The sequence below is a fragment of the Myotis myotis genome, unplaced genomic scaffold (assembly GCF_014108235.1).
Source record: "Myotis myotis isolate mMyoMyo1 unplaced genomic scaffold, mMyoMyo1.p scaffold_m19_p_8, whole genome shotgun sequence".
In the NCBI taxonomy this organism is placed as follows: domain Eukaryota; kingdom Metazoa; phylum Chordata; class Mammalia; order Chiroptera; family Vespertilionidae; genus Myotis; species Myotis myotis.
Window position 1 is genome coordinate 29,978,571 of NW_023416390.1, and position 19,206 is coordinate 29,997,776.

Below are 19,206 nucleotides of genomic sequence, written 5' to 3' on the forward strand. Positions count from 1 at the left end.
TTATATTAACACAGCAGGCTCATTATTATTATTTTAAAGTTAATACATACATATTGAAACATTTTCTGTTCCACTTTCTAATATGGTAAATACCAATAAAATACAGTCTACAAAAACAACGTATCTTTGGGTCTTCATTGTGCTTTAGGAATACAAAAGGGATCTGAGACTCAAGAGTTTGAGACCCCTAGTCTAGCCTTGGTAGTCTGTTTTTCAGTTGAAAAGTAGACACACTGATGATAGTTCTTCAGTCATCTTACTGAACCCCTATGTATTCTGTTATATTATTAATTACAGTTGCATCTGAACAGGTTACCAACTTTCCCTTAGCTTAGTTATCACTTTGTCACTTGTAGTTCTGTGCAACAGCAGCTTACTTCTGCATGCTCGCTAGACACAGGCACAGGCATCAGCCTGCCTTGTTCTTATGGAAGCCCGATTTACATTTGCTGATTGAAAAACTACCATGGAAGCAGAAAGATGTAGTAGAATAAAAATATTATACACTATGAGTGCTCTAAATATAGTAATTGGCCAGGATGTTGTATAAAAGCAAACAATTGATGAGAGAGAGTCAGGACAAGTATTTGAAGTTGATTGGAATGTTTTACTTGTAAATATGTTGATGATGTATCTCCAATCTTAGTGCACATAAGAATTGACTGATAAGCTTATTTAAAAGGCAGATTTATTGGCCCCATCCCCTAAGATTCCAATTTACTAGGTTTTAAGTAGCCTCAAGAATCTGCATTTAAAATAATATTGGCTACAAGTTTTAAATCGAAAGAGCATTATGTGCATAAGGAAAAAAGTCAGACCTGCCCAAGTCCCTAAACTTTGCTCACCAGAGCCGACCACTATTCATGTTTTCTTGTGTCTCCTTCCAGAAATGTTCCACACATATAGAGGCCCTGTGAGTAACTTTCTTTTGTTGTTGACAAAGTACAATTGCGAGTACATTATCTTGCTTATTTCTTTTGGCAATCTATCTTGGATATTATTTTTCTATTTTATATATGGATATATCTTTAAAACAATATTTGCTTAAGTATCATATTTTATTTAACAGTTCCCTAATGATGGACAATAAAAATGTTTACGGTCTTTCATATAACAAACAATAAATAATAAAAAAAATTTTGTTCATCTGTCTTTGTCCATGTGTAGGAAAATATTTTAGAACTGCATTCTTTAGATTAAGAGGTGTGTGCATTTTAAATTTAATAGCTGGACTTGGCCCTTTGGACACCCTGGGTGATTCTCTCCAGGTGGTTTTATGACCACACCTAATAAAAACTTCCAAGGGGGAAAAACCAAACAGATAGTCATCAGTTACACTTTAGGAGTTTTCCTTTTAAGGTAAAAAAATTAGAGATTTTATACAAAAACTCACCATCTTTAAACAGGACAACATTTATTTAGTTGTACATAAATTAAAATTACTTGGATACATGAGGGGAAAACTACGAAGCACAAATACACAATTAACCTTTTATAATATCTTCAAAGAACTGTAAATAACATTTTAAACATGAAATAATACATGTGCTATAATTCTTTATAGCATTCTCTATTATTCTGTTCTCAACGTGAATATTGCAGGCAGATTTTACCCTATTTTTGTAAAATGAGAATTTCTGTGTGGTAGAAACCACCACTTCCATAAAAACACTCAGTCAACAAACAACGGTACAAACTGAAGGTGAGCAGGTTTAACTTAGACATGATACTGAAGCCGGGTCATGGGATAAAAGTTGATATTTATGATTGCATAACCAGCAGTGTGAGCATCAAAATGCATTGGCTAGAGCACCATTCAAAATCTTGAACACTGCCTCCTGTTAATTTTGTGTTGTCAGAACATGAAAGTAATGAAGTTCTGTGGTCAGTTTTAAAACACGTTTTTCCATCTAACCATCCTAATTTTGTCATATATAGATAGAGAGAGAGAGAGAGAGAGAGAGAGAGCGAGCGCGCGCGCGCATTGCCTCAGCATTTCATATTACATTTATCAAAATAGAGAGCTGAGTTCGTTAACAGCAGCCAAAGCTGTAATGGTACTAAATAGGTCATTGTGTTGAACAAAATGGAATGTGCCATGCCATTTATTAACTAAACTAATTTACAGGCAATTCTCGAATCATTGGAGGTAACATTGAGTGTGTATACTAGCCATGCTCTTGTTTCTCCTTTTCATTAGCTGCCTTTTATTATTATTGTTATTTTCGGGGCCCCTCTCACTGTGCAACCCCTCCCACTAGTCATCAGGGCAGAAAATACTGAAGATGAAACAAAGAGGAAACTTATCTCTATGCAATTACATGTCAACAGCTCTGAAGTGTTTCATAGAGTAAGACGCTGAAACCGCTAGCCAAATTAGGCAGGGGGTAGCATTCTGTGTTTCTAATTACTAGTATCATTCCTGCCTCTAATTACCAAGGATAACTGAGAATGGTCTGTACTTACTCTAGATAAATTTGACCCAAGACACTGGGCAATGATGTTAGAGGATTTTTGTGTGTGATGAGCAAATTGTGAGTAGAAATTTAAACAGTTCTAAAATATGTGTAAACAAGTAAGGCAGCCAGAAATTTCAAAATGATTCTGGGAAGAACATTCTGCAATCTGAAAAATCTTTGGCTTAGAAAAATAGAGCTCTCAGATAAAAGAAGAGAATTTGATGTCATGGATCACAGTTATCTTCTGTAGGAAATAGTTCAGGAGACTGTTTTTAAACTGTGTATAGCTCAGCCACTGGAGAGGGGCTGTTTGCTACCACTACTCCAAGGTCAGGTGCACAGACACCCACACCAAGGCGGTTCCGTTTATTACCCTTACAACCTCAGTCTTGTATTCTGGATTTGTAACACATTTTACAAATGATTTAACCACCAACTTCATATCAACCCGCAATTAGTTCTCTATTTTATTTACCGAGCATGGGAACTCAGAAAAAATTTTTTATAGGCCCCAGATAGTGCTCATAAACAAAGAGGAGGATGATATGAACTAAAGTGCTTGAATCATAGCCCTTGATTCAGAAGTTGTGAGTACAAATACAACTTTCATTAAGGAAATGGTTACTTAGGTTTTGTCTTAAGATTCCGTGTATAACTGGATCTTACTGGATTAGGACTGATGGCAAATGCTTTTCTTGGAGGAAGATTGAGAAATTGTACTCGCGAGCTGCAGAATTCTTTCACAAAAATAGACATTTTTTCTTTAATTGTACTATATGTATTACCTTTGAAATTACAGCCTGTATTTATTTTACAGTGAGAGAGCCATGGCTTCCTGTAACAATGAATTTCTGAAACCTAGTCATAGTCTTGTGCTTAGAACCCCATTTACCTGTGAGCTTCCCAGAAGCATTTAGATATTTTATTGTCACTTTACACAGTACAGGCAGACCTCAGAGATATTGCGGGTTTGGTTCCAGACCACTGCAGCAAAGTGAGAGTCACAATAAAGCAAGTTGCAACCCTTTTGCTGGTGGAGGGTCTTGCCTTCGATTTGTAAAAAACACGATATCTGTGAAAAGCAATAAAGTGAAGCGCAATATAATGAGGTCTGCCAGTAGCTGGGCTGAAAAGCTTTTATTCCTTGTCTCAGTGTTTTAAAAAGCTGTATCTAAAACCCTAGTCCCAGTGGATGGCGAGAGAAAACGGTTTTTATGAGGACATTTCTACCAATTACTAATAGGCTGTCTTTGAAGGACATTGTCACCCCTACAATGCGTGAAGTCCTTAATACCATTCATCGCTTCTCCCCAAGTGGAGGAAGGCAGTGCTGCTCTTACATGAAGCCATGACGATGGCATTTACAAATGACAGTGCCAGTGACCGTACAAAAGCATTTTCCCACGATATGTCATTGGCTCCTCACAGCGACCAGGCGAGGTAGGCGTGAGAACCACAAGGAAATCTCACATGAAACATCACGTGACACTACACCTGTGTGCCACCCATGCATTTCTTTCTGGATTGTTCTATAATCTGAATACATGGTTGAATGAGTAAAAAGAGGATTCCTACCAGGTAAAGTAAACCACATATATAGAAGGAGAAATCATATTTTTGTGTGATGTCGTAGATCCACCCTACAAAACAAAAAAGAATATATTCAGTGTAAATTAAAGTCAACAACACAAAGCAAGCACTTATTGTGACTATAAATATGTCTATAATATATGTGTATGTCATTTAATGCCTAAAACTTTTCCTCTAGCCCTTTTTAAGTCTGGGCTGTATGAACCAAAGTCCTCAGTACCTAGGGATGAGTGCATTTATCTTCTAAGCCCTGGGGACACTTTTTAAGGCACTATAACAGTAGCCTGCGGAACCCATGCTGGAGAATTCTTCTGCTCATAACCCTCGGGGTAGTTCTCAGGCAGGCACAAAGCCAGCAATGAAAAAATGAATCTAATGATTTTGGTTTTTTACAAATATAAATACAAATCTTTCCCAAAATCTTCAAAAACAGTTTTGAAGAAATTTCTAGTGTATATCAAGAGGCTTACAAGAAGTCAGTTGGGCTTTCTGTCATTCTGAAGTGTATGAGGGTAAACATCCATTTCAGAAAGAATTACATTTCCCAGGTTCTACAAAATTCATATTTACAGCTATAAAACTTTATACTTACGAAAATTTAAGTTGCCAAATAGATAGCCTTAAACGCCAATTTTATCAGTTCCTTTTAAATAATACTCTAATATTGTAATCTAATACTTTGGGATAATAATTTTACTGGTCACTCTATAAAATACTACAGTATTTCATTGATTCTAAGATACCACGAATTACATTATTTATTTCTACCTTATGTATCAATAAGAAAGACATATCCTTGTCAATTAAAATATGACTCAATGATTTGTAGGACTTTGTAAAATGCATTCTGATTTTAGAGATGTTAAACATGAAAAAGAGTCTCAGAAACTATAATACGTTTCTTTCTCTTCAGTGATTAATTCTAAGAGTCAGTCACATGCCATGGTCCCCACATAGCCAACAATGCAAACAGAGGAGTAAGCCACACACAAAAATTTTATTTATGGTAAAAATGTAAGCACAAGCATTTGCCTTTTCCATTTCAAGTGCATTAATTAGCAAAGGCATCAGAAAAATATAAGTGATTTAATGACCAAACACAGCATTTCATGGCCACATTTCAAAATATGTTTTAAAAAAATATATTACTGTCAAATGAATGCACATATGCAACTTAACCTTCTCCCACCAACAAATAACTACACGAAAGTAACTGTTAAAGGAGGAGCCAGCACCTCCGACTTCCTGGTAGTTCTCCACATCATGTTGTTTACTGTATCTAGTGCACAGTGGATGTGCCTGGATCAGTCATGGTAGTCATAAAGAAAAACAAACACTAACAGCATTAAAAATTATAATTTTTAACCACCCCAAAGCTATGAATTCTGGATATACTTTAAAAGTTAACCAAGTTTTGCCGAAGCCGGTTTGGCTCAGTGGATGGAGGGGTCCCGGGTTCGATTCCGGTCACGGGCATGTGCCTGGGTTGCGGGCACATCCCCAGTGGGAGATGTGCAGGAGGCAGCTGATCGATGTTTCTCTCTCATCGATGTTTCTAGCTCTCTATCTCTCTCCCTTCCTCTCTGTAAAAAAATCAATAAAATATATTTTTTAAAAAATAAAAGTTAACCAAGTTTTGAGTTTGTCATTTGATTAAAAAAAAAGAAAATATCAGACTCTTTCCACGTGGCTTTGTAAAATGCTCTATCGTCTTAATCTCCAATTTGAGACAAGAGGAACAGAAAAGATTAGATATATAATCCGAAAATAATGACTCTGCCTCAGAACTAAATCAGAAAGGCGCACTGACATATGAACAAAACAAAACAAAACAAATGAACAAACAAAAACTTCTGCTCAGTGTCACCACTTGGCCACCATGGACCACTGTGAATCATGACCAATGAATGAGTCCTTTGCAGATAACGCAGAGAAGTCTGTACATGTAAGTGGAGTATACACACAACGGAACTATCCATAAGCGGCCATTTAAAAACATCAGTAACTGTAAATGAGGTCCTCATACTCCACTCATCCCAGAGGAAAGATGACCTTGTAATTTTAATAGTTAAATCTTCACTTTTCATATGATCAACTGACAGAACAGAAAATGATGGCTCTAAACAACAAACACTGATAGCTGCAAGGAGTTGCTGAAATACCATTGCTGCTTAGCACAGACCTCAAAATAGGACAAAATCCTAACTGGCTGGAAAATTAATTTGTTTTTAGTTCAGATGATTTACTTTTTGGGTGAGTGGTTAATCTAAGTTCCGAGGCTCTTTGATGTGTTCTTCCCACCGCTCTCCCTTACTGCCCTGAGCTGACCACGAGCACAAGCCATACTAAATATTTTGAAGTTTCAAACACATTTATCTTGGCTCCTCCTCTGTACATGTACTATTTATTCCCCCTTCTGGAGGGTATAATAATAAACACCATCACCCTTGGAATATCCTCACACCTCCTTCCCACCACACCAGGCCCCCTCTTGTCTCTGCAGACTACAGAAAACATCTGCTAAGTATCTTATATAATAAAAGCCTAATATGCTAAGTGTCTGGTCGACCAGTCAGCCGTTCAACCAATCAAAGCGTAATATGCTAATGATATATACTAAGGCCACTCAACCGCTCACTATGATATGCACTGACCACCAGGGGGCAGACGTTCCAACTGGTAGGTTAGCTTGCTGCTGGGGTCTGGCCCAATTGGGACTGAGTGAGATGGGCCAGCCACGCCCTGGAGCCCTCCCGTGGTCCCTCTCTGGCTGACCAACTTCCTGCGTCCCTCCCCAGCCCTGATTATGCACCGCTGGGGTCCCTTGGCCTGGCCTGTGCCCTCTTACAATCCGGGACCCCAGTATTTAAAAGTTACTTTTTTTAAAAGTACACCCAACTTCACCAAACAACAATACAAATTGGAGGAATAGTCCCCAATTTTATGTTGGATTAATCCCATAGGTTTCTCCAATCACCTTTAAGATTTCTTTTTAAATGACTCTGGATCCTTTAATCTTTCTTTGGCACCTCTAGTTTGCACTCAACTCAGTTCTGAGTCAAATGTAAAGCAAGTCACAAGATGCTGTACTTGACCACGTGCTTTGACCCAGCAAATGTGGACAAAACTCTTCAGAAACCAGAGGTTTCAGACAAGCTGTCCTTAACCATCTCTACCTACAGGTCTAATCCTGGTTCCTTGGTTTGCAGCCTGGGATCCTTGGCAACTTTGGATCCAACCATCAATTCAAATCAACAGCTTCAAAGTAAAATCTGGTTAGCTATAAAATTATATTTCCTTTTCATCTGAGTTTGTCAAATGATGAATGACAGCTGTTTTTCTTACTTATTAAATGTTTTCCCAGCTTTTGGTGGAAAACATTGCAAATTGTTATTAGGTGTTATATTTCAAGCAATTGGAGGAAATATGTGTAGCTTCTTGGTCAGTCAAATCTGTTGGCCGAGTTTTGCTCCATTTTACACTGGAAAAATTTAGAAAAGTATCTATTACTATTACATCTTTAAAGGAGAAGAACTGAATGCCCAGCAATATTATAAATGAATTAGACCAAGAAATTCATGCGGCTAAGTGACATGGTGAAAATATCTGTTCAATGTCTTTGATTATACATTCTTCTCCTTAATGGAAATGTGTGATTGCTACTAAATTGTACCAGAATTTTTGATGCCAGCTGAAACTGCTTTGCAAAACGAAAAACACATTCATTTCCAAACCCATTTTTAAAAGGTGATGTGAACAGTAATTTACCTTGTAGCAAATCCAGCTAAGTAATTTCTAGCCCACCTGAAACTTCTAGCAAGATTTTAATGTTATTGAGTCGCTCATATTGCCAGTCACTTCTGAACTACAATGCATAAAGGCTGGGCTTGCATCTCACCGCAGGGTTGGCTTCTTGGCCAGGAAAGCCAATGACTTAGACACAATGCGGTTAGCCAGTGATGTGTTCAGTGTTCCTTAGTGCATTGGTTCGGTGGGAGGAGAAGAAACAAACAAAAAGAAGCAAAGTCCTCTTTAGGCTGCTGGCCTAGAGATGCACATCATAGCATTGATTTTAGAGTCTCCATAGCAGCATTTGACACACCTCCATAGAAGGTTCTGAACCATAAATACATGGTTTCTACCATCGTGGTGAGTCATATTCATCTAGAGCCCACTTCTAGGGAGGAACCTTGAAGCAGGTAGAGATAATGCCTGATGACTAAAGACTGGGTATAACTAACTCTCTGGCTTCTTCTTCATTTTTTTAATAATATATGAAGCCTTTTTAAAGATTTTAATTTAATATTTATTGATTAGAGAGAAAGAGAAATATCGATCGGTTGCCTCCTGTACCTACCCCAACTGGGGATTGAACCCCTAACCTGGGTATGTGCTCTGACCAGGAATCAAACACACCACCTCTGGTGTATGGGACGACACTCCAACCAACTTAGCTACCCCGACCAGGGGACTCTGCCTGTCTTCTAGTTGCAATTCCTTTTTATTTCACTCAAGAAAGTGCACTAGAATTCAAATGTGTGAGGACATGATCAGAGGAATAGGACAAGGAAACCAATCTGGCAAATTTTGGTGCTTTAATTAACGTTGATCATGAATTACTTATGCAGCACCTCACAGCTGTGTTGTGATGCTGCTCTTGAAATCTGGTGGTCAGTATAAAAATAATCCCAGACTGACCATTGGAAGCAGAAAGTACCTGTGGATCATGCAAAGGACCATCAATGACAGATTCCATTTCCACATACACTATATATGAAGGACCTCCAACAAGAGGGTAGGCGAGCCACAATAACCCTGTCCCCTTAATGGATATTTCAGTTTAACATCTCTGGAAAGTACCACTGGTTGATCCAACACCCAATCCCAATTCTTTTCTCTTTTCCTTCTTCTTGTACAAAGGCTGAAAAGAAACTACTCCAATTCTCAGTCCCCCTAGAAGCTTAGACTAGCTGTGCGACACAGTTCTTATATCAATTAGATATAAGTAGAAGTCTGCTGGAATTGAGTCTTTCCCTCCTCCCTCCTTCATATTTAAATGAGAATGTTGTGGTGGAGCCCTATCATTTAGTCCCACTATCATCGAGTCTCAGGACTCTAGATTTCTGGTTATATGACACAATTAAATCTCTGTTTAAGCTACCATCGGCAGGGTGTTCTCTTATGGCCAAAGGCTTCCCTAACTGATAGAGAATTCTGTACAATGGGATCAATGAGCAAGTTCAGACTATTCAGCTGACAATAGTTTGTCACCTAGAAATACTGTATCTGCGTCTGTGCATAGGCAGAGAAGAGGAGCAGCCTGACCCAGGAGACCCTGTAGATAGCCTTCAAATTTCCTAACGTGATTCTTGGGCCTTAACCTTAGTCACCCAGTTGCCAGTGCTATTAGCCATGCAGCCAAAATTCATGACTTCTTAAACTTCAAATTCTGATGGGGACTTAAATATGGGTGTGTCACCATAAGCCAGGGGTGGGCAAACTTTTTGACTCGAGGGCCACAATGGGTTCTTAAACTGGACCGGAAGGCTGGAACAAAAGCATGGATGGAGTGTTTGTGTGAACTAATATAAATTCAAAGTAAACATCATTACATAAAAGAGTACGGTCTTTTATTTCAATAGTTTTATTCATTTCAAACGGGCCGGATTCGGCCCGCAGGCCGTAGTTTGCCCACGGCTGCCATAAGCCTTCCACCCGTGGGTTCCTAGGACAGGCAATAACTGTAGGATATATACAAAGAGGGGGAAGGAAGGGAGGGGGAAGGAAGGCATGAGGAAGGTTTTGTCCGGTACCCATGGGTTCCCTATCCACTGGGAAGAGATATTCCTGCAGAGGATGTGAGCAGGGACATGTGAACAGTTGAGGCTTTACCGGGTTAGTTTATAACACTGCTCACAACTTCTGGCAGCTATAATAATTGCCGCCAGCCCTGGCCTGGTCACCGTGATGGCCATCTCCAGACATTTGGCCTCAGTCCCTGACTTCAATCCTTAGACACAGAGTAGACCCTGTCATCTTTCTCCAGTGCCTGGCCTCTTGGGGATTGAGTCTACCTTCCCAACCCTTATGTGCCTTTCCACAAAGTGTAAACCCTCCCCATAAGAGGCTGCAGAGAGGTACTTGGCCTGGCATAGGACTTCTGGTATGCCTATTGCAAAAAGCAAACTTTCTGTTGAACTGAGGTGAATACATGTGAGAGAACTTATGTTAGATGTCTGGCAACTAAACCTGAGGTAAGCAGAATGCTCCAACTCTCCCCAAATACCCAAGTCTCAATCCCTGGAACCTGTGAATGTTACCTTACGTGACAAAGGGGATTTTGCTGATGCAATTATGCTAAAGGCTTTGAGGTGGGGGATTATCCTGGATGATCTGGTGGACCCAGTGTAACCATAGGTGTCTTCATAAGTAAAAGAAGGAGGCAGGAGAGTCAGAATCAGAGAGAGATGAGAAGATTTTGTGCTGCTGGCTTAGAGGTTGGAAGAAGGAACCAGGGGCCAAAAAAGCAGGCAGCCTCCAGAAGCTGTATAAGGCAACAGATTCCTCCTTAGTTCTGCTGACACCTTGATTTTAACCCATTGTGATCCAACTTAGCCTGACCTCTACAACTGTAAGATCATAAATCTGTACTGTTTGAAGCCACTACGTTCAAGGCAATTTATTCCAGCAGCAATAGAAAACTACTACAGGGCTAGATCCAGCCCATAGATGTGTTCTGTTGGATTTACACTCTTTTGAAAATCTGGAAATGTCACCTAAGTGTCCCAGTCTTAGTTTCTCTTGGGAGACCTCCCCCCACCTCCCCCCAACAATAGAAGATCAGACAATAGTTCTCCATATCGCTTGGTGACAGAAATCAGCTGGAGCTGGGGAGAGGCTGCCCCCTTCAGTCCTGGTGGGGCTCTGCACTATCCTGTTGTCTATCCACTTGACCGCTGGCAGCTTACTTTGTAGATAAGGATCAAAAGTTCATGTGCATTCTACATGAAAGAATGACCTTTACCTTGTTGAAATGTATAAGTGAGAAATTTGGGGGCAGGAATGAAAAGGAGTAAGAGGCATGTACACAAATGGAAACTTCCTTCTTATTTACCTTGGACTTCATAACATCGATGAGAACACAACCTAACAATCTACATGCACTCTAAGCTTTAAAACCTTGTATGGTTGCCTGACCAGAGTGGCTCAGTGGTTGAGTCGACCTATGAACCAGGAGGTCTGGGTTCGATTCCCCATCAGGGCACATGCCTGGGTTGTGGGCTCGATCACCAGTAGGGGGCATGCAGGAGGCAGCTAATCAATGATTCTCTCTCATCATTGATGTTTCTATCTCTCTCTCCCTCTACCTTCCTCTCCGAAATCAATAAAAAAATAAAAGTAAAATGAAATAAAATAAAACCTTGTTCAATTACCTGCAAACGGTGGTCCCAGCAATGCAGAGATGCCGTTAGCACAGATGATGATGCCATAGGCATTGGCCAGGTGCTCAATCCCCACCAAGTCTTCAGTCACTACGGGCATCAGGGAGAAGTAACCGCTGGAAAAGCCTATCAGAGCGCAGATGACCGCCAGGCTGGCATATGTGTGCATCAGTGGCAGAAGGAAAATACTGAGCACAAGGGTGAAGTTGGCCATCAGAAAGACATTCCAGACGCTGATGCAGGGCAAGTCCGCCACGATGCCCAGGATCACTTTTCCAAAGATATGAACTATTGCTATAATTGACGTCAGAGGGAAAACGTCGTTTTGCTCTGATAAATTATACAAATTGACTATTTCTGGGAGGTGAATGAAAGGGATGACAAAGCTGCTGTATGCAAACAGAGCCCAGAAAATAAAGGCTACAAACACCCTATTAGTAAAGAGTGAGGCTGCTCCAAAATAGCCGGAGTACCATTCCTGGAAGCCCTTCCTGACCCTGAGGGTCAACTGGCTCACCATCTTCAGTATCTGAAAGGCGCACATGTTCTTCCTGTGCCCGGCCTCCTCGGGGCACGCCTGGTCTGCAAGGTCACCCAGGGTCTCCTCGCACCCGGGACTGCCCTCCTTTTCGTCTGCCTTGCCCAGCTGTCCACTGGACTTAACCGATTCCGTGGAGTGGGCAGGGGGGACTTGCGGATCTCTCCCTGCTGGGTCCTTTCCCTCCTTCCCAGGAGAGAGGGGCCTCATGAGCGCCCCGCAAACACACAGGTTTAAGGAGACGGCGCCTTGGATGAACATCGCGTTCCGCCACCCATACTCCGCGCACAGGTACTTCAGCAAGACCGTCATGAGGAAGGTGCCAAAGCCGGTCCCCGTGGTGCTGAGGCCCTGGGCAAGGGCGCGCCTTTTCTGAAAGTATCTGCCTACCATGACCACAGCCGGCAGGTAGGCCATCCCGCTCCCAAAGCCTGCGCAGTTGAAAGGGGAAGAAAAAGCACACAGCTCAACATAAATGGCCATCTCCAGAACTGGCAGCATTTGAAAATCATCTGCATTGCATTATCCTTGTCTCTATGCTATTTAAAGACATCAACTAATACTTGTTAAAAAATAGCTCAGTGGGTAAGTACCAAGAGGGTCATCCCCAAAGTTTCTAGCCCATCAGTTCCCCCAACGAAAGGTGGAATGACCAGTTGCTATGATGCACACTGACCACCAGGGGGCAGATACTCAATGCAGGAGCTGCCCCATAGTAGTCAGTGTGCTCCCACAGGGGGAGAACTGCTCAGCCACAAGCCAGTCTGATGGCTGGCGAGAGCAGCAGCGGTGGTGGGAGCCTCTCCAATCTCTGTGGCAAAACTAAGGATGTCCCACTGACGGTGCAGGCCCACTCCCCAGTCGGACATCCCCCAAGGGCTCCTGGACTGTGAGGGGCACAGGCCGGGCTAAGGGACCCCCACCTGAATGCACGAATTTTGTGCACTGGGCCTCTAGTATAGTATGAAAGAGACTCTAACCAATATCACATGTCAAGGTTGAAGACTCCCCAGTTCAGCATCATTTAAGAGTTTCAGAATTACTTGAATTTGGAAGGAGACCAGAGCAATCATACATGAAAATACAATCGAAATTACTAGTAATTGAGTGCCCATGATAGGCCAGTTGCTTTACAGGCTTTATCTGATTTAATTTTCAAAATAACTCTGAAAGCTAGCTGTGGTTATAAAAGGGGGCGTTGAACCTCATAGAGCAGTGATGGCAAACCTATGACACGCATGTCAGAGGTGACACGCGAACTCATTTTTTTGGTTGATTTCTCTTTGTTAAATGGCATTTAAATATATAAAATAAATATCAAAAATATAAGTCTTTGTTTTACTATGGTTGCAAATATCAAAAAATTTCTATATGTGACATGGCACCAGGGTTAAATTAGGGTTTTTCAAAATGCTGACACACCTAGCTTAAAAGGTTCACCATCACTGTCATAGAGATTAAGTTACTTTCCCAAGACCCCTTAGCTGGTAATTGAAGAATCCAGACCCAACGTCAGAGCCTTTCTCCTGCCCACGCTGCCTCTCACCCTACACTGCTCATCCCCTAGCGGCCAGTAGGTAGCTGCAGAAGGATTTTGATTATTTGTGTGCATTGCTTATAACCTGACCTCTTCTCCCCTTTTGCTAGACTACAAGCTCCATGAGGGCAGGGATGTGTTTGGTTCACTGATGGGCCTAGAGCCCTCTCTCTAGAGTGCTCTGTGTGTCTAGATTCAATGCCTGGCATTGTTATAACAAAAAAAAAAAAAAATGAAATAAAGTTCTATGGGAAGATAAATAGTCACATTTAAAAATAATAGCTACCTTTTTCATTGGAGATTAATTTTATACTCCCACAGTTAAGGTACAAAAATCTCAGCTGCAAAATAAGTGTATCAGTGGTCACTATGGAAAAAAATTGTTAAAGAACCAAGAAATTATTTGATATTAAATATTGTGGCACAGGATTATTGTCCTCCTCCACAATGTTTTGAAAGCAAATCCTGAATATGTCATTTTCATGTGCAAAGATTTTTAGTATAAGTCTCTAAATATTTATTATGATTCAACAATGTAATCTTATCATTATCTATCTGAAAAACGAGCAATTCTTTAATATCATGAAATATCCAGAAGGTTTCCATACTTACATTTGTCTCATAAATGAGTATATTCTTTAAAAACTTAATTGGTTAAGTCAGGACCTAGTAAGACCTACACATTGCTATTTGTTGATTTGTATTTTAAGCTTCTTCCATAATTAGCACAATTATTACATGAACTTATAGGACAGGACTTGGGATGGTTATTCTGGCTCAAGCCATGCATCAGTCAAAGCTCTGCAAATGTCCTGCCCTGTGAAGGACCCTGGAACAATTACTCACCGCACTTAGGTTTAGAGGCTGGACTTATAGCCCAAGACGTGGGTGGAGGAAGGAGGCTTAGAAGGGAGAGAACGTCCTGTGGTTCAGGTCTGTGTGGTGGTAGAAAAGGTGTCTTCAGAGCCAGGTGTAAGATAAGGGAGCTCTAGCAAAATTGAAGAAATTTGTCCAGACTCCCTTGGCTAAGTAAAATTGCTCAAACAGACATTAATTTTCTGCTTAGTAAGAGAATACTCCTACACAATTTTAATTGCCTAGGTGTTAAAAATAAAAATGCAGCCAGACTCAGTGGTTATTGGCTCAATCCCAAGTAGGGGGCATGCAAGAGGCAGTCCATTGATGTTCCTCCCTCATCCATGTTTCTCTCTCTCTCTCCCTCTCCCTTCCTCTCTCTCTAAAAACAATAAAAACATTTTTTTTAAAAAAAGATACAAAACAATCTGTCTGAAATGCTTTTAGGAATGAAGGATACCAACAAAGTTTCTTTCAAACACAAACTGTACAGCGATATAAATATATATACCTGCCTTTTGCAGTATATTTTTACATCTAACTTTTTTCTTATAAAGGGGCTAGATTGCCAAGCAGCTTCAACATGCCCCACTAATGACAGCCCAACAGCATTTGGCTCATTTTAATCTAACTGAGTTAGTTAATTTTTTTCACTTAACTACAGATATATATATATATATATATATATATATATATATATATATTATATATGGGGGAGGGGGAGAGGTGGGTGAATGTATTTTCAGAGACTCTTTCTTTGGGTTTTTCCTGTATAAAAAATGGGAGCAATAAAGTGTCTCAAGAAATACTTTTCTTTCAAAGCCTTCTAATTTTCTTCCTACTTCTTTGGATCTATAAACATTCATTGAATAAATAAATGGATGAATGAATGAATGAATGAATAAATAAATAGATATTTGAGGATCAATAAGCAATTAACTGCAAGAAATAAAATTCCATTTAAACAAAGAATGTAACAGAAATCTCTAAATGATGAGAATATGTCTCGAGTCCTGGCTATTAGAATCAAGTCATAGTCCATATAACCAAACACCACCAGATCAATTTCACAGGGGGGCCCACATGTCTGCTCAGAGACCCCAGTGTGTCTCAGTCTCAGCAGAAAGAGTGTTTATCTCCTTACCTATAATACAAAAATCCCGTTCGAGCTCTATTCATTGGACTGTTATGAGGAAAAGTTTCTAAAAAAAGTCTGTAGTCAAAAAGAAAGTCAGCTGGATCTGGTTCATTTAAGAACAACTGTACCAGAAAGAAACTACTTCTTATCCGTGTGAATCCTGCTACCTGTTGATAAAGGAAATTATGGCTGGGAAGATATTTGTCTGAATGAATATGCAAACCGTGCTGCTTGGCAGCCAATTTTTACCTCTCCACTGGGGACTACCACTCTAACTGTGCTCTAGATTTGCTTCTTAGGTCTCTACATGTAGATGGGTTTTGCTGCTACGTCATTAATTTGAACAGGGCTGAAAGCCAAAATGATTATTCTGTGATTCATGCTTAATTCTGCAGTTTTTAAATGAGAATGTTATTAATTTCCTGAATATTTCACCTACATCTGTATTTTTACCCCCCCCCCCCCTTCCTGTACTTATCAGAGAAAGCATAGCGCTTAGAACCAGGTATGGAAAATTTAATTCAATTCTATTAGTGAGTGCCCTGACTGGTGTTGCTCAATGGGTAGAGTGTCTGCCTGTGACACCAAAGGGTTGTGGGCTCATCTCCTGGGCCCTGTTGGGGTGTTTCTTCCTCCCTTCCTCCTTTCCTCCCTCCCTCTCTCAATCCCTCCCTCCTTTCCTCTCTCTATAAAAAAAATTCTATTAGACCAAGTACAGTTGTTAGGTTGTTCTGGCATACTTAAGGCATACTTAATATATTAAAAAGTATTTCCTGGAGGATAAAATGGGGGAGGGGGGGCAAGGGAGGAGACAGAAAGACAAAATACTTTAATGGGTCTCTTTACTGCACAATAAAATTCATTGCCAGAATGCCCAATCAAAACATTTAATGTCAAATTAAAATAAAATCGATGTGCTTACCAGCTGTCACTCCAAAGGTAATAAAGAGATAATGAACGTTGGCAGCATAGGCACTCAGTACCCAGCCCAGTGAGTTCACGAGTCCTCCGATGATCGCGGTCCCACGGCAGCCACAGGTGTTAATGAACAAGCCGATGAAAGGCCCTGCCGCAGAACATGGACAAGGGAATTGTCTAAAAGCATTTTATTTCCCTGCTTGCTTAGTAAACCCTCATATAAAGGCAAAGAATAAAACTTTTCTAGGTCTGTTAAATAAAACACCCCCACTGCTTTATGTATGTATTTATTCTTTGTTTTTTTTTTTAGCAAAAGAAAATAACCAAATTTAATGCATACATATGTATGGAAATCCCGCATACACGAGAGAGTCAGAGACCCCACCTGACATGAGAGGTTCAGACAGAAAGGGGAATCTAGGTATATGACATTCTGAGTAGGGGTGAGGTAATGCACCTCGGGGACTTCAAAGGGTCAAACCCCATGGCTTTATACGAAAAAAGGCTTCTCGCATGCAAAGATGGGCTTTAATAATTTCGCTGTGAGCACAAGGTTCTAGGAGTTCAAGGAATGTAGACCTGAGATAGATACATTGGCTCATTCTCTTCGCACAGCAGAAGTCCGAAACTGATGTGGGGGCTCTATCCAGCCTGTCACTGCATTTTGTTTATCCCAAACAACAAGAAACTCTTAGCTGACTGTGTACCCAAATATGTTTTAAAAATGTGTTGAATAATTGGTCACATTTAAAATGAAGAGAATTTAAAAAAAAGTTCAGTGGCTGCACATTATCTTCCCACACAGCTCAAATCAGCTGGAGCTGTGCAGTAGCTGGTCCCTTTAGCTGCATCACACCCTCTCTACTTTGCCGCAGTCTCCACCTTCCCCTTAGTTTTATATCTGGCCTCCTGTTCTCATTTACATGAACTGTTTGGCTTCTGTGCACATTTCAGTTTTTGACTCCAGACCTAAAGGGAGTACAGGAAGGGGGTTCTCAGGACTCCCAGGCTTCAGGCAAAGAACCTATAGCCTGTTGTCACGAGGACACCAGATGCAAGCCAAGCTGAAAAGGACTCCTCAGACTGGACTCATCAGGCTAGGCATTTATCACACCATGTGGAGATTCAGGAAAACACTCGTTATGCAAGATGTCCCAATGCTCACATTCTGATTGCTTACTTTACTATAATGCTCTAGTTTTTGTCAGCCCTCTTTGTTTTCTTCCTGATTTTGTGGTAATTTCGGATGTCACTGAAGCCTAATGCTTGTCTTGTAATCAATGATTCTTTGTCCATATAGCAATCCAGATTTTAGCAATACAGTACAGTATGAAGCCATACTCAACATTCAGTAAGATGGCACGTTTTAAACATCATCTTATTTTTTATCATTATTATCTTACATAGTTTCATAACTGTACTCAGGTGGGACTATGCAGGTTAAAAACTTGTTGAACTCTAAGGAGCTTCCCCTTTTAGCCCAAACTGAAAAACACCCTGTGGAGTTCTAACTATATTCATGTGCATATTTGGGTACACAGTCAGCTAAGAGTTTTTGTTGTTGTTATTTTGATCTAACGGTTTTGAGAGGGCCTAATTCTAAAAATTATGAAGGTAAAGACTTATTCACTTAAGCCTATCATATTACAGAAAATAATTCAGTAGATAAATCTCTCAGAATAGATTTAATATAGTAAATATATTCTAAATAAATATACTTTTATAGGTATTATACAATAAGCACATTATACAAATATGTAAACTAAGCATATCGATAAACATCTGGGGGAATTATTGGGAACAACTGAAATTCAAAGTTTAAGATATTTCTTTGATTTCTTTACAAATATTTTTATTTTTCTAAACCCGTGGTCATTTCACTACTTGAATCCAAATGAACGACTAAAAAGATAAAAATGCATGACTCATGGCTTTGCTGTTAATAGGCCTTTTAGGAAATGAAAGGCCAATAGATCACAGTGCAGTAGCATGAACATGTTTTCTACATTACAGGAAGGCCCAGAAGCAAGTATTTCTGCCTGCTTATGAAACTTGCGTGAAGAAAGCATTTGAAGAAAAAGGGGGAGAAATTCCCAAGTGCAGATATTCCTGTCTACAGGAATATTACATATCAAAAAGCAATATGAATTGCTTTACTGATAGGAACGTTAGTTAATAACGATGTCTGGCTTTTGGTTCATCAACTCTCGCCCCATTCATTTATGATTTGCAGACGGGCAAAGTCAGACCCAGAAATGCCATGAGTGACTCCTCCACAGTTACAAACTATAGATACGCCAGGCCCAAGCGTTCTGACTGTTCTGTTTTCTAACCATTGCTTATTGATGGCCAGCGGCATCTCCAAGCTTTAACTGCTATTTCAACAAGATGAGAAGAACTCCCCACATGGTTTAAGGAGAGGGGGAGAAGATTGAGACACAGTCCTTTGGCTATGATCCCCACTTTTGTAGAGGAATTCAGTGTTTTGGAATGAGATTATTCATCATCAGACTCTCTCTTCTCCAGAAGGAAATCGGAATCTCAGCCCATTTCCCACACAATAAAGTGTTTTGTTGCTGCAAGGAACACCCTGAGGAAGTCATGATTTCTTGCCCATCCCAGCATCTTGTAGGTTAAAAACAGTTCAGGTGAAGGCAGAAACAATCTGAAGTGAGCTTTGGCATACAATCATGGATGAGGTTAGATATGAACTCCTGGTCTCTTGGACT

The 19,206-nt window shown here is 40.2% G+C and overlaps 1 protein-coding gene across 2 annotated transcripts in view; it reads right to left on the reverse strand.

Annotated features, from left to right (window-relative positions):
• Window positions 1–1,392: 1,392 nt before the first annotated feature.
• Window positions 1,393–19,206, reverse strand: part of SLC16A14 (solute carrier family 16 member 14) — a 30,020-nt gene continuing 12,206 nt past the window's right edge. For both annotated transcript variants that reach the window (XM_036318837.1, XM_036318836.1), the window contains 3 exons: window positions 16,482–16,625; window positions 11,483–12,460; window positions 1,393–4,099 (listed from right to left, as the gene is read on the reverse strand). In XM_036318837.1, coding sequence (XP_036174730.1) covers window positions 3,948–4,099; window positions 11,483–12,460; window positions 16,482–16,625 — 1,274 coding nt within the window. In that variant the 3' untranslated portion in view covers window positions 1,393–3,947. The remainder of the gene's footprint in view (window positions 4,100–11,482; window positions 12,461–16,481; window positions 16,626–19,206) is intronic.